Below are 15,081 nucleotides of genomic sequence, written 5' to 3'. Positions count from 1 at the left end.
GCAGAAAAAAAATGGGCAAATCCAGTTTTCCACCTTAATATTAAAGATATCTAATATTGCAATATATAACGTTTAAATTTAAGTGTCATCTGGTGGTTCACTTGGACGGCCGCCTTCATAGAACCTGGTTCATAAGAAAGGCGAGCAGGTGGGTGAGATCAAGATATCAATTTACAGCATTTATCTTTATTTTGCTCATTTTTCAGGTTCGCTGACACTTGGCTATTTAAAAACCTCTTGAGTGTATTAAAAAAAGAAACTTTGCCTAGTAAGCATCGCTGTCATAGCTCCACCAGTGTAACTAATGCCCGACATCTCTAAACCCAGAGTGATGGAAGGACTCGGGGAATAGGAGATGTTAAGAGTGGGCGGTCCCTCCTGTTGTAGGAAACTCCGGTGAGGGGTGTTCGCCATATGCTCGCCGGGTTCTGAGGGAAAAGGGCTCAGAGGATAAAAGTGAGCGCGGCAGCAACAGTCCTCCATCAGTGTGTTCAAAGCCTCCATATGAAAATGACTGTGTACAAGACTTCTACTGAGGCCAAATTTAGATCAAAGGCAACCCGGGCAAGAGGGGAACAGAGGGAGGGGGAACAGGGCTGGTCTGGGGCAGACGGGGAGTTGCGCATGAAATGGAAGTTTGTGCAATGTGATGAGCAAATCTGTGAGTGCATGGGAATTCTAATAATAATAATAAGTGGGGAAATTTGTCAATTTATTTTCCCCCTTTACACTGTGGATGTCAATACCAAATTGGAGCTGTTAACTTGTGATGTGACTTCCAGCTGGGTGAAATGAAGTTGTCTTTTCCAGGTCACCAAGCTGGCAGTTTTACTCTACACAGTCTTACGAGATTGAATTTAAAGAAGGGGACGTGCAGCAGGAGATGTAAATTCGCTTTTGAAGTTTTGAGTTACACTGTATTTGTTTCCTGAATTTCTCTGTCGCACTGGAAACAGAAAGAAATCTACTCATCTGTGTCAGCTGATGTCGTGTAAATAATTATGTAAAACATTATAACCCTTCTACTTTTTAAAAGCTTCGATCAAACAGTGTGGGTGGCTCTAAAATTAGTATTTCTAAAGGATAAGGCCGCTGTTCCATATTTTTGACACTGTCAATACACTGTCCTGTGGAAAGCCCAAAACATGTAAGTCCATCTCTGATTACTTTACCGACTTTAGTCCGTCTGTGACCCCGAGCCACTATTCTACTGGATCTTCCTGAAAATGTAAACCTTAAAAAACAGGTTAGAAATATTTTGTTTTGTTTTGAGAAAACAGCTGAGCACTGAGCAAAGGTTACTCAAATAAAGAAATAAAGGCTTTTGTTACTATTTTCAGTGACTGGATAAATACACATCTGGTGTACTATTTCACATTTTCAGCAGGAGGAGGGTGTATGACAAGCACTCAAGATAACTACAATGCCCATGATCATGGTAATGAAGGAAAATTCTATCTAGCTTAACAGTGTGGTCCACTGATTTTTTTTTTTAAACAATGGAGCGCTATTGCACAGAGAAAGAGGATATATCAGGTGTTGGCAACACAGGCAAAATTTGTTGGGAGCAATTCATTGTTAGCTTTGGTCTTTTCATGGGTTGCATTTGCTGACAGTAAGAAATTGATATCATTATCTTATCTTATAACCTTCGTCTTTTCCATTTCATCGCTTGCACATACAGGATGTTCAGAGCAAACAATGTGAACTCTTTTAAGAACTGGCTAAATGCTGAATCACTTAATTGTATCATTCAGAGATATAAAGCAGAACAGTGCAGATTTATTGATATAAAAATTGATTTCTGCTTTAAAGCAATATACATATATATATTACTATAAATCACAATTTTAAAACTCTCGGTCTTACTGGTGAAACAAGCGCTAACACTGATATATGAGAGGCTCAGTCGGCTCCACTCCTCACATCTTTCTTCCATCTCTTTACCCCCTTTCACTAATCCCCCCCCCCCTCCCCCGCCTCCTCTCCTCCTTCTCCTCCTCGCTCCTCCTTCCTCTCCTCCTTGCTTCCTGTCTCTCCAGAGAGGAGGTCACATGCTGCAGACCTGCTCTGTGCCATCTGGCTGACTTCCTGTCATCCTTACCCCAGGAGAGAGTGGCTCTGCAGGGTATACGACTGGAGAACCCCCCCCCCCCCCTCTCTCTCTCCTCCCTCCTCCTCCTCTTCCTTCTCCTCCTCCTGCTTCAGGCCCCCACACACCTGAGCAGAAAGGGTGAGAAAAATGCACAGGGAGAGAAACAGAGAGAGGAGAGTGGAGAGAGCAAGACAAAGAATACAGCAGGAGAAATGGGGAAAAGAAGAAAAACCTGGAAGCAAAAAAAGCAGTGGTGCTCTGAGGAAAACTCATCATGCAGGATTTAAACCATGTGGTTTTGGGAAGAAAAAAAGAAGGTCTGCTGCCATGATAATGACAAATCAAATTTCACCACAATCAAAACACTGAGGGGCAGTTTTTATGTTATTATATGTTTGAAAATCAAAATGGAGTGAAAGAGCAGTCCTCCAGTTTTCCTTTAATCAGGGAGGATCATATATATTAACTTGTGACTTTTTGCCTCATTAGAGGAATTGTGGCTGAGTTTCCATCAAGGACCTTCATGAAAGCGTAGCCCACTTTGTTTCACACCTTCCTCTCACACACCTCCTTCTACCACAAGAACATCAGAGTTGGTTAAAAGCGCATACATGGAAGATTTATCTTAATGTCCCACCCATGGTCTTGCATATTCATATAAATATAACATGACTGCCGCTCACATCTGAATTTATTGGTTTTCCTCCTCCGCAAATTAGGGGGCCTCCAATTGATGAATATTTTAGCACATGTGCACTCTGCGGGACATTTATCATCGGCTTTGCTATTATAAACAGAATAAATGAGCAGTCAAAGTAGGCTGCTGCTACAGTGTGCTGCACGCAGACACACCGCCCCTCTGCGCTCTCTTGCTTTAGCCTTCCTCCACGACTACTGCTGTGTCTCAGTTCTGCAAAATGGCTTCCACTTTGGCGTCTCCTTTACATGTTACATGATGCCTCTCAGCACATATGCCATAATGCATTATATAGCAGGTAGGCCCGTAAATGTTGACTCTGGAGATCATAACAGGAAGGTCTTGCACCTAATCTGTAACACCTAAAGCAGAGCTGCAATCAAGGCAACCTTAGTTGAATCTATGTTAAGTGAAGCCCTAAGGGGGTCGAGACAGAGGTTAATTGGATATACTAAAATTATGTTATTTCATTACAGACATTAAGTTTTGGAGGTTAGCCTAATAAAAAGGATGAAAATTTTAAAATAAAAAAGTTATTGCTTGACTCTGAGATCCTTTTCCCCCATCCTTGTTGCTAAGCTAATCATTGTCTTCTGCATGGCACTCTCTAGAGATCATCCATCAATCAAACAGTTTGGATGGTACTGGCGATGTCTTTCTCATTGGACTTCTGTTGATGAAGTTTAAGTTTTACACAGGAGTTATCCTACGAAAGATATTCCTGGCGCGTAGAGCAGAAAATGTTAAGGAATATCCAAGGTCAACCTAATTCTACAGTGATAAATCAACTCTTATATCATAATGTTGACACCCCACAATCTTAAAACCTCTTCCTTTTGTTCCCAGCTCATGGCGAAACATTCAAAAGAATTGGGAACTGGAAAAGGTGTTCAGTAAATGTTTGACTTGTTTCAAATCATGAAATCAAACCAGTCATGTTGGCCGGCAAAATAATGGAACAGAAAGCCAAATGAAAATGACACCACAACTGTCCTGCTTTGATGTTCTCTCTTCCTCTCAACCACCCACTGCTGGTTGAGCGTAGAGTTGGGCGGCCCTTAGCACTTCCTTTTCACCCCATGTGACCGAAAGGGCTGCTGGGATTCTTTCAGATGGACGCCAAACCTCCTTAGGCAGCATCTAACCACTGCTGAAGCCCACTGATCTGACACTGCAGAACCAGGCATTGTTTCAAATGCTTTCATTCACAGCCCCAGCCATTGGCAGACACTGTGAAATGGGTGAAATCCCAGCTTGGTGAAGCTGGCACAGAAACTCAGCATCCTGGATCCCTTCCACTTCAGAGAGCTCTGCCACATGCTAACTGTCATCCATGAGGCACTGCTAGCCCAAAGGGGGGTCTGGCAGAATGGGTGGGGGTGTAGGGGGACGAGGGAGGATGGGTGAGAGGACGGGGCTGTTATAAACATTGGGATATACCCTTCACATACAAATATCGAAGACAACATGGACTCCTTGGAGATACAGCACCAGAGGCCATCAGAGGTGATTATTATTTATGCAGACACTATTCTATTCTATGGAGTTTCGTACTCTCCAGCTTGTCTCATTCACCTGGCATCTTCCCAGAGTGAACCATCCGCGGGATCCACAGCAATGATGATCCCCCCCCCCTGCCTCACACACAGACACACACACACACAAACCTCCTTGTCCTCATTGCTGTCTACGCCTGGTAGATCCCCTGGCATGTTCGCTCCTCCTTCATAAACACTAGCAGCTGCTTGGGCAATTAGCCATTAGCTCTTTACTTTTTACTATAATACCCGGTCCTCAGAAATCTCCACAATTAGCTCCTTAATTGCTTCTAAACAACCCAGGCGTAACCAATAAATGGAAGAAGGCAGTACGTACTTAGGTAAAGAGACAGGCTTCTGGGAAAGAAACAAGCCAGCTTGGAGAATTCGGCCTAAACTGTTCTTCCTTTCTCCTCCCTGTGCAGCCCTTGGCAATTTTTTTTGTGCCGTGACACGGCTTGGAAAGGCTTGTAGAGGAGGAGGAAAGACAGAGCCGGTAAAAACACAAGGCAGCAAAGGGCTGATGCCTCATATTCAAATTGAAACTGACACATCCATGCCCTTTATTCTGTGGTCTAACTATCACTTCTGAGAAATGCTAACATTCAGTGTGACAGAGGGTGTTACGGTGACTTTTAGATGGGCAGGAGACGGAGCCCCCCGGGCGTGGATTTGCGTGGCAGCGTGATATGACACAGCTTGCTTGACAGAGCAATGGGGATACCCCCAAGATTAGCTGAATGCATTAAAGAGAGGCATGAAACGTAGCTAACTGTTGATTAAATCGCTGTTACATCCATACTGGCAGTTCCAGTTAACCTGTTTAACATTGACAACAGCTAACATGACAATAGCCTATAGGCCTAAACATGCTGTTTGTTGTGTATGGCATCAAAACAGACACGTTTACTAAAGGAAAGAAGTGGATGAATAAAGAAAATGGCAGTGGTTAAATGATTAGTGCATTCATCGATTAAAAAATAGAAAGTTAACGGATGAGAAAATGATCATTGTTTAACTCATTTGTTAAGCAAAAAAATGCAAATATTCCCTCGTTCTGGTGTTTCAAATGTTAGAAATAAACCCTTTTCACAGCAGGCATATCGACCTAAAGCAGGAAAAGCACAGGTGAAATTAATAACATTGGTGACGGCTGAATTCAATTTAGGTGAGTGCCCTGGTGTCGTGCATGCTCATTCATTCATGTGTCTTACTGGGACACTTCACAATGGAGTAATAACATTGTAAATGTTATTATTTACACCTGTGCTTTTCCTGCTTTGACGAGTCAAAATGTCTGCTGTGAAAAGGGTCTATTGCTGCTGTTCTCTGTTTTATATCCCTGTAATTTTAATACCTCATGCTACAATATATTGGGCTTCTGGGGCTTACTATTGCCATTTCTTAATTTTTGAAATTTTATAGATTAAACAATTAAGTAATTAATTGAAAAAAAAACAGGAAATCAAAATGTATAAATGTATTTTCCCTAGAATTCAACTCAGGCCACGGTGGACGACTAGAGATGAAATAACATTTAAACTACTATGGTAGACTAAAAGCATTTTTTTGTCTGTCCAGTACTGTGTTGGCTGTTTGGTGAACGTTTAACATATGGTTTCTTTCTATAAGGATGATCACAAAAACATAAACACATGTATATCAACATGGAGGATCTGTGGCACCTGAATGTTTTTTTTTTTTTTTTTACATTTCTTCACATGCTTTTGATTCACTAAAAACAAGAATGAGTTTCTCCCGAAAGACACCACATGTTGCAGTTGCCCTCGACTCCCATGCATTTATCATTAGTGGTGGCTAAATAGCTGCTGATGTTTTGATGAAACAAGAATTATGCTTTAACCAGGAAAGTGGAGGCTCCGGCTACAGGTCGTCTGTTCGTAACAGTTTCTGGCATTTAATCAAAGAAACACAGTTGATTGGCTTCCCCAATTCTCTACATTGATAAACTGCTTCCAAATGAAAACGATCAAAGCAGAATCAAGTATAATCAAGCGCAGTAATTCACCGCAGCTTGTGTAACTGTATTGTCTATTTAAAAAATGGTATTACAGCAGCACCTCAGCAAAACATTTTCTACACAAATCTCTCTGCAACCAGTCCACACTCACTTTATACTGTATGTCTCTTTTGGCCTCCCACACACACACGCACGCACGCACGCGCACACACACACACACACACACTCACACTCACACACACAATGCCAAGGAGGTATACAAGCACCATCTAGTGCTTTTTTCAGGAAATTGCTCTGCAGAATGTAAGAAATGTATTTTAGAATCCAAAGTCTCTTTCTTTTCAGTTGGGAATATTTATTACTAATTGCTTTGACATTAACATGATGTCTCATGATTCCCACTGTATGAGATGGTAAATTAATTTTGCATCACATAGTGAGAATCAGGACCACACTATCATATTCAGCAAATCTGCAAAAATGCAAAACAGTAAAATACACAGTGAGCGATTTCCAAATTCTTATTTCCTGCTGACTGCCCTGACCTGTGACCTTTCTGGTGAAATACATGCATGTGTTTCTCGAGGTAAGGCGAATTAACAGAACTATCTACTTTAAAATCAGTAAACCTCTACCAATCTCTTGCCAAAAGCTTCCTTTTCCTTTCAGAAATGAGGGGGTAAAGCGTCTAACCTTTCTTAAACCAAATATTTCATTCTTGATCAAAGAAGTCATACAGTGTGTTCAGTGGAAACTGTGAATACTCTGTGTGTGTGTGTGTGTGTGTGTGTGTGTGTGTGTGTGTGTGTGTGTGTGTGTGTGTGTGAGTGCGTGCGTGTGCATGATGTAGTTGAATAAATAACAACATTCGTCATGCAACTCCTTTCCTCAGCTTTCACAGATAAGAGGATGATGATGGTGGAAACGTGGAGTAGTTTCCACAACACGAGGACTTATCTGGAATCATCGACTCACATGTCACTAACCTGTTACCACTGAGGCAATTACTCATTTGACTAAGACGCATGCAAAAAGCCAAATTTTTGAACGTTCACTCAGCAAAATGCCAAATATAGTTGGAATGATATGACTAAGGTTTTGTTAAGTTCAAAACAGATTCCAAGAGCCGACTCTTTTGATTCTGACTGAAGACCAAATTAGGCAATAGAAACAGTTTCTTCTCTGATGCAAAACTATGGGTTTCTTTTCTTTTTTTTATGGATGTATCTGCATCAGCTTTGAATTAAACACTTTAATATTTAACTACTCGCAACACAGATGTTTAAAAATCAAATACAAAAGTTATCCCTAACATTTTCCGTACTGGAAAGAGAAAGGTCAACTGGGGGATGGCAAATGTGTATGTAAGATTTTTCAATGAGAGAAAAGTCAAGACAACACCCAGCATCAGCCAAAATCAAGTTCAGGTTCAATTAAAAAAGGATCTGAGACAAGTCTAAAAGGTCAGAAAAATAGTCTGGAGACAGAGACAGTGTTCAAACCACTCAGAACTGGATGTCCCATTTGACAAATGTGTTTTAATTAGAAGTGTAAATCTATATGAGACTAAGAGTTTGACACTGAAGTTCACTCCCTAAACACACTAAAACAAAAGATAAGCCGCTGACCCATCAGCCACCTTGGCTCAAAAAAGCCTCACTGACGTACTTTCCCTAAGTGCACTGTATAGTTAATTTGACCTTTGACCTTAAGGCTCTAAAGCAGTTATCACTTAAGAATGCTTATTAAAAAAATCCTGACCTGAATCCATCTGACTGTTACCACTGAGAGCGTATCTGGTTACTGAAGTTTAAAGTCCTCCTTCAGTCAAAAATGTGTTTTGATTATAGTTACCTTGCTCAGATGTTTGAGAGTGATGAATGTGAAGAGGCGGACACGAAGAGACCAAGAGTCTAAGACACAACGGCGATTGTGTGACATCATAAAAAGGCTAGTTGTGGAAGCCAATTAAGGTCCGATGTGCAACTTACATCAGTGTGATGTGGAAAGTCCTCCACCACAAATACACTGAGAATGGACTGTTGGAGTGAAGGAGGAGACATCTTGTGTCAATCCATAAATCTTTTGAATTGAAAAATATTTGCATATTCGTGAGTTCAGCATTTTTCAGTGAGGGTGAGGGAGTAGGTGTCATTTTAAGGATTTTTAACAAGATAATTGAACTGTTCTGCAGACAAAGCATATCAGACATAAATTATTATTCCTAGCAAAGCATTTTCGTCGTCAGTCTCGTCTCATGGGGGTTTTTAAAAGAAAAAGACTTTTTGAAGGCTGATTGTTTTGGACTGAAGACTGCCAAGAACTGATTTTATGAGCCAGTATTCTACATATTTGAATGACTAACAACAAGATGGAAATCTACATTGAATTTCAAAAATACAGCACATCAGACTGTTGACAAAGGTACAGTGAAGGCTAATTCTCAGCAGTCTAGCAGTCTCATATATACAAAGGGAAAACAGTTGCAGACACAGTAAGAGCCTAAGTACTGTGGCAACCTCAACAGACCTTTGTGGCCATATTTGCCAAACACCATGTAATATGAACTGTGCCCACAAATCTGTTTAAGTCACATCATGAATGTTTGTCTAAAGTGTGATTGATTTATGTGACAACAGGAATGCAGTCAACGCAAAACAACACCCTTCACAACAAGGATTCCACAAACAAACAAGCTTCGGGCCCACTGAAGAACACACAATTACTGGTCAAACATATGGGCAGACCTGCTTGGTTGTACCATAACATTTACTGTTTTGCTTGCAACCAGCCAAGAATAATACAAACTCACATTTAATGTCTGCTCGACGTAAACTTACTAAATAAAGCTCAGAGTTCAGGGCCTACATGTGGATGTGCTGCCCCCATTTTTGTTGTAAGGAACCTTGGAATGGAAAAAGAAAACTGTAGTGATAATTGTTTTTTCAGAGCATGAAAAAAATTCATGTCGAAGACTGTCAACATGATGAGACACATTTTATTTTCTATGTTTAGCGGGGCCCTGGGGATTGTCAGGGGCCAGTGAAGAGGTTTCAGCAGTCACATCTTTTACTTATGTAAAAACAGAAAACTTTTAATAATAAAACATACCCAATATTACAACTGTGCTTCAGTAAAAGTACGTAAATAATCCATTTGCAGCTAAATTTACTTCAAGTAGGCCTATAAAAGTAAAAGTATGGTGCATGTAAAACAAAATTTTAAAAAAAGCTGAATGATATAGCCAGCTGTGGGAGAGCTATTTTCCATTTTGTGTACTGTTTTTAAATATACTGTAACACTGTAGTTTAATGTACTGTGACACTGCATTGTATTGCATACTCAGTTCAGTTAGTTTATTGACATAGATTTAGTTCATAGGTTCAAACATTTTCTGCAAAGTAAGTAGTAATTGTAGCCAAATCAATGGAGTAGAAAGTAGGCCTGCAGTGTTTTGCTGAAGTAGAGAAGTAGGGGTATGAAGTAGCATAATATATAATATAGTTTGATATTATGATAATACTCGAGTGAAGCACAGGAACCTTAGAATCTCAAGTGACATACTGACTCATAGGTTACTTCATTTTCTTACGTACCTCACAGAGTTTTCTTTGCCTCTTTGCGGTCCCGTCGAACGAACTGCGACAAAACTTGCCCGGCACCCGTAGCCTGATGACGTCACGTCCAAACATGGCGGCTTGCTGCGGATGAATGAGCTAAAAGGCAAAAACACAAACAACAAAGCTTTTGGCGAAAACGCGAGCAAACTTTGAAGAGAAAGTGTCGACCAAGCTGTTTTAAGCCACGGAGCCGATAAGACGACAATGTTCAGCAGAGGTGGCGTCGTTTCTGCTGTTTTAGTGAAGCATGTCAGAGTCTGCTGCGGACTCCCCTCAGTTCACTGACCTGTGGAGGAGTGTTTCCAAACTTTGTCAGAGCAAAACACGAGACAGCAACACGGGACAGCAGATGCCTGCCACGAATACATCACCCATGTGTAAAGGTGAGGCTGCGGATTGATTTCAACAGCCAGCGATCCGCTGCTCAGCAAGTCCAGATTAAAAAACAACAACAGCGGAGTAACCTTGTTAATGGCCTTGAGTTAATGGCTTGAAAACATGTAACCGTGTCAGAGTGGCGGCGGCCATTAGGCGACCAACCCGCATATGTGATCGTGACAACAAGCTAGCTGACTTTATCATTTCCAACTCAAATTTTATAACACGCATCCTTAACATTGTCTTTAAAACACAGGGATTCGTAAGCTAATGACAGTGTTGTTCCACCTTGGAAGAAAGACGAAAATAAGATGATATGTTGAAAAACAGCTTCCAAGTGAGACTTGGAACACATTGTACTGATAGAACTGATCAATTTGATTCGTTTCATATCATAAAATGACCTTTAAGTGTCTCTCTTGTCTTTCTTGTCAGCGTAGAAAAGCATCTGAACCAGTATCAACATCAATAACTGTCTATCTGTCAATAAAGTATTTCTATCTATCTATCTATCTATCTATCTATCTATCTATCTATCTATCTATCTATCACATGCACTAGAAAGACACATAAACACACAGTTGCCAGTTAATTAGGTACTTCCAGCTAAAATACAATCTAATGCAATACAATCCTCCCCTACTGATGGTTATAAGGTTCAGTTTTTGTTGAAACTGTCTTAGAGAGGTTTAGATGAAGCTGTTTTATTACTTTGGAGGATGTAGTTTGTAGTGCTGTTGAATGGCACTGTGTTATGCTGGCAGGTGTGTCTGTTATTTTGTCCACCTCATTTAAATCAGCGAGGGTAGGATAAATAACACAAACCGCTTTCTGCATAATGCAAAACAGTTCCACTGCACCACAAAGTACATCCCCCAAACACACTACAGTTGAATCTGCACCTCTCTGATTCAGCTTGAACATGAACTTCATGAAGGGAGGACTGATTGCATGGTTGTTGCATTGGACTGCATTTTAGCTGGTTGTACCTAATAAACTGGCAAGTTAGTGTATATACCAGTCTAAGCACATGTAAGTGGACTGTGGATGTTTTTATTTAGCTGATCTGATATAACATTTGCTATATGACGTAACACTGGATATCTGTTTGACACACAGATTTCCAGAGTCCAAAGCGGAGATCCTACAGCAGATACCCCGGCTTGAATAATGGGGACTCTCCAGGTGATGTGGAACCATCACAAGACATTTTCTGGGATCCTACATCCCCCACTCCAGCTAATACCGGTAAACATGACTGATAAAACTATTACATAGATACTATCATCTAATTGTTACATGTTGTTACATTTATTGTGTGTAATTTACATTGTTTTATCGTGTTTTTCATTGTATAACAAGTGTGTTTATATCTGTTTCGTGGGTCAGGGCTCAGGAACACCAGAGTTGTGGAAATTTCAGATATTGTGAACCGAATTGCTCCAAAGGTCAGTTTATTTCTTCAGAAACATTAGACTAACCACTGAGGCGTCATGTCCAAATGCAGTGGCGGAAATTGGCCCTTTACTGCTGTAACACTAAAAAAGTAGTTTTGTCGCTCAGCTCTGTGTGCTGCACTAAAGTTTTATGGCGGTTTAGTTTCCTGTTTTGTAAGAAATGCTATTGTCTTACACAGGATGTAAAAAGGAACGGGACTGATTCTCCTCTGCTGCAGTGGATAGGTGACACTGCCATCCCTTGCACTCAGCACGTTCCAAAGCCAAGACTCAGGAAGAAGTCATCACGGTATGCAATTAGTTTGTTGATGCAGATACTGACTGGGGACTTGTGGTTTTTCATGTTATATAGTTATTCATGGTGGTTTTTATAGTTTTTTTTGTCTTATTTGGATTGTTGATTGTTTTCCTTGTCTGTTGTTTCCTGTGTTCAGGCAGAGCAGCGTGGAGGACCTCATGAAACTGGCCAGGCAGTTTGATGAGAACATGCAACAAGACAGGAAGACTTTGGAACAGCTCAACGCTCTCAACAACAACCTAAATGAATGTGTGAACACTTCCAACACAAAACTGACACCTTTCCCTTTGAATGTGAAGGACCCAAAGTGTCCGTCGTCATCAGAACAGGTGGAGGCAGAGCTGCATGCTCTGTTTGACTGCTCCACGCAGAGAGTCAGCGGCAGGCTGAGCCAGGGCTCAACATCCTCAACATCTGCCTTTTCGCAGGAAATTAAAGACCAGCCTGTGACTTCAACTGCAGCTGAACCCCGACAACCAGTGCTCAAGTCAGCTGACGTGTCCGTCCCAGATGCACCTCCTGCTAAAGAAAAAGGTTCTAGTGGTCTCAATGCGAACAAGTGCGATGACTTTGATGATGACTGGGAGAATGATGACATATTTAATGACTCTTTTGTGCTGGCGATGACCCAGAATCCTGACCAGCAACATGACACCAACCCTAAAATCACCTTGCAATCCAACACTAAGACAAATACAACTCAGTTCACTTCCGTCAGCAAGCCTACTGCAAATACAAATTCTGCACATCAGCCTTCAAACTTGCACTCCAAGCCAAGCTGCAGTGGACTCCAGGAACTATGTCCCAAACCAAAGACTACGAACCGGAGCACTTTCAAGTTGGAGCCCAACCCTCACTTCCAGCCCAAGATGGCTGCCAAGGAGGTTTCCAAGTCCAGCTTCACTGTTACACAACCTAAATCACAGATGTCTGAGCAAAAACCTGCTACCACAAAGACACTGTCTGCTCTTCAACCTGACAAGATCATCAGTGATCAGAAGTTGGCTTGTGTAGCTGCGGACTCTGTTAAAGACATTTCAGACAGTTTGTGGGATGATGGGGCTGATGATGCGCTGCTCTACCAGGTATGTGACAGCGTGGAGAGGATCTCTAACAGTAAGCCACAGCAAGTGAGCCCAAGCAACTGCCAAGAAAAACAAGATATTGCTGTAGACAGACAGCGAAAAACCACAGCGCCTCTGCCAATCGACACGGCCTTCTCCACTAATGTCGGTGCCAGTGCTAATAGACAGCCTCCATGTGCTTTTGTTCGCTCTAACTCATTACCGGGGACTAGCTGTGAAACTGTGAGCTACCATGGATGGAACATTCCCATGAAAGGTGCCAACAACAAATCATGGATGTCTCAGAGCCTCCCAGGAAGCCGCATGAGTCTGGGCACATTTAGCCAGTGCAGGGATTCATCTGGAACTTTCCAGGCTGGGAATGCCAATGTGGATGTGAAGCCACATACGGTGACAGCCAGAGCACCGCACAACTCCAAGTCACATCACACGGCTTTCAAGAGGAATGTATCTGACTCAGCAGCTATATGCAACAAAGGTAAGCTGTCTAAGTATTGGTATTTCACCTGGGCCATATATTTGTGTTTGTGTGTGTATGTAGGTAGTTATATAGAAGATAAGATGATAAAGTACAGTGATTTTTTTTTTTTAATTTGAATGTTTGATAATATCATATAGGATATCATGTTTGTTACTTAAAAAGCCAGAAGGAAATTAATACTTCTTTAAAGCACTGATAATTGTTTGAAATTGGAGGAAATGCATTTGATGCGCTTTATTCTGTAAATTGTGTAAATTGTGCCATCTACGTTTTCAATACTTTCCTATAAGACTGGATATTGAAATGAAAACTCACAAGTAAAACAGATGTCACATGTTGTTCTTATAATCAATGACAGTTCAGTGCATGTGCACATGAACAATTCTCCCCCAAAGCAAGTAAACATAGCACCATGTCCTCAATTTGAGATGCTGTCAGGGGTCCAAACCTCAGGAAGCTTCATTGCCAATGATTTGCTGCCTGTTTTTTTTTTTTTTTTTGTCTGGATGTGGAGGAATGGGGTTTTTTTGTACTTCCAAATGAGCTCCACTATGGCTACCCACTGGCCCTAGTTATGGTAGCAACAGTTTTATGTTAACAAGTTAAAATCCTGTTGTTTAAGGTCAAAGCAACAACACACACGTTCTGATTTAGGACCAATTTCCCCATTTCTCTTCAGGTTTTTGCAAGTGTTTTGATTTTCACAATTTTCTAGCAAACCATATTCAATGTTTCCATTCATTTTTCTCACTTTCCATCCTCCCTTCCAGTTTTTGTCACAAGCCAGATGACAGGGAAGTGCTCTGCAGCTGAGATCGAGAAGAAGAAACAGGAAGCCTTGGCCAGGAGGCGACAGCGAATGCAGAACTCCACAAAACCATGAAGGAGCTCCATCCTGACTGAAGAGATGTTGTTGTACTGTAACAAACCTCTACAAAACTCACTATTTCAAATCAGTGGCCCGCCACCTCCTTATCGAGGTGTTGTCGACAATGATATCGTGTCACTGTTAATAGTTAAGTATTAAATCACCAGGTTTTGGTTGATTTCTGGGACAGAAGAGACCAAGTGTCTGTTAAAAACAAGTGAGCGCCTGTTGTAAGAGCTGCTGGACGTTTTTGCTGCTAATGTAAAAACACATTCATGAGAAGCCAGTTTTATGCTAAACTTGATGCAAGTCCCAGATCTCGTGCTGATACACCATTGAAAGAGATATTTCTGGGCTTCTTCACATTTTGACTTTCAAAAAGTAGTTTACGTCCACTGAATTTGAAATCATTCCAAATGCTGATGAATACATTTTCCTGTTGTTTTCCAGCATTGTCACTACAGTCTCTCTGCACACAATTTGCAAATAGTTCCATTTCAGTGTTCTCAAACTGCAGTGCCAAGGGCTCACAGACATTAAAACACAGTGTGTTTTTCATGTCATCTATCAGACATTGATGTCT

General features: G+C 41.2%; 1 protein-coding gene across 1 annotated transcript; it reads left to right on the top strand.

Annotated features, from left to right (window-relative positions):
• The first annotated feature begins 10,018 nt into the window (after positions 1-10,018).
• On the top strand, positions 10,019-14,615 carry etaa1b (ETAA1 activator of ATR kinase b). The gene is made up of 6 exons (XM_070841412.1): positions 10,019-10,314; positions 11,429-11,557; positions 11,699-11,757; positions 11,946-12,055; positions 12,201-13,627; positions 14,401-14,615. Exons 1-6 carry the CDS (start codon positions 10,179-10,181, stop codon positions 14,511-14,513), a joined length of 1,974 nt encoding a protein of 657 aa, XP_070697513.1. The 5' UTR covers positions 10,019-10,178; the 3' UTR covers positions 14,514-14,615.
• The last annotated feature ends 466 nt before the right edge of the window (positions 14,616-15,081 follow it).

The sequence above is a fragment of the Pempheris klunzingeri genome, chromosome 12 (genome assembly GCF_042242105.1).
Source record: "Pempheris klunzingeri isolate RE-2024b chromosome 12, fPemKlu1.hap1, whole genome shotgun sequence".
Classification (NCBI taxonomy): Eukaryota; Metazoa; Chordata; class Actinopteri; order Acropomatiformes; family Pempheridae; genus Pempheris; species Pempheris klunzingeri.
This window is presented reverse-complemented; position numbering and strand designations above follow the sequence as displayed.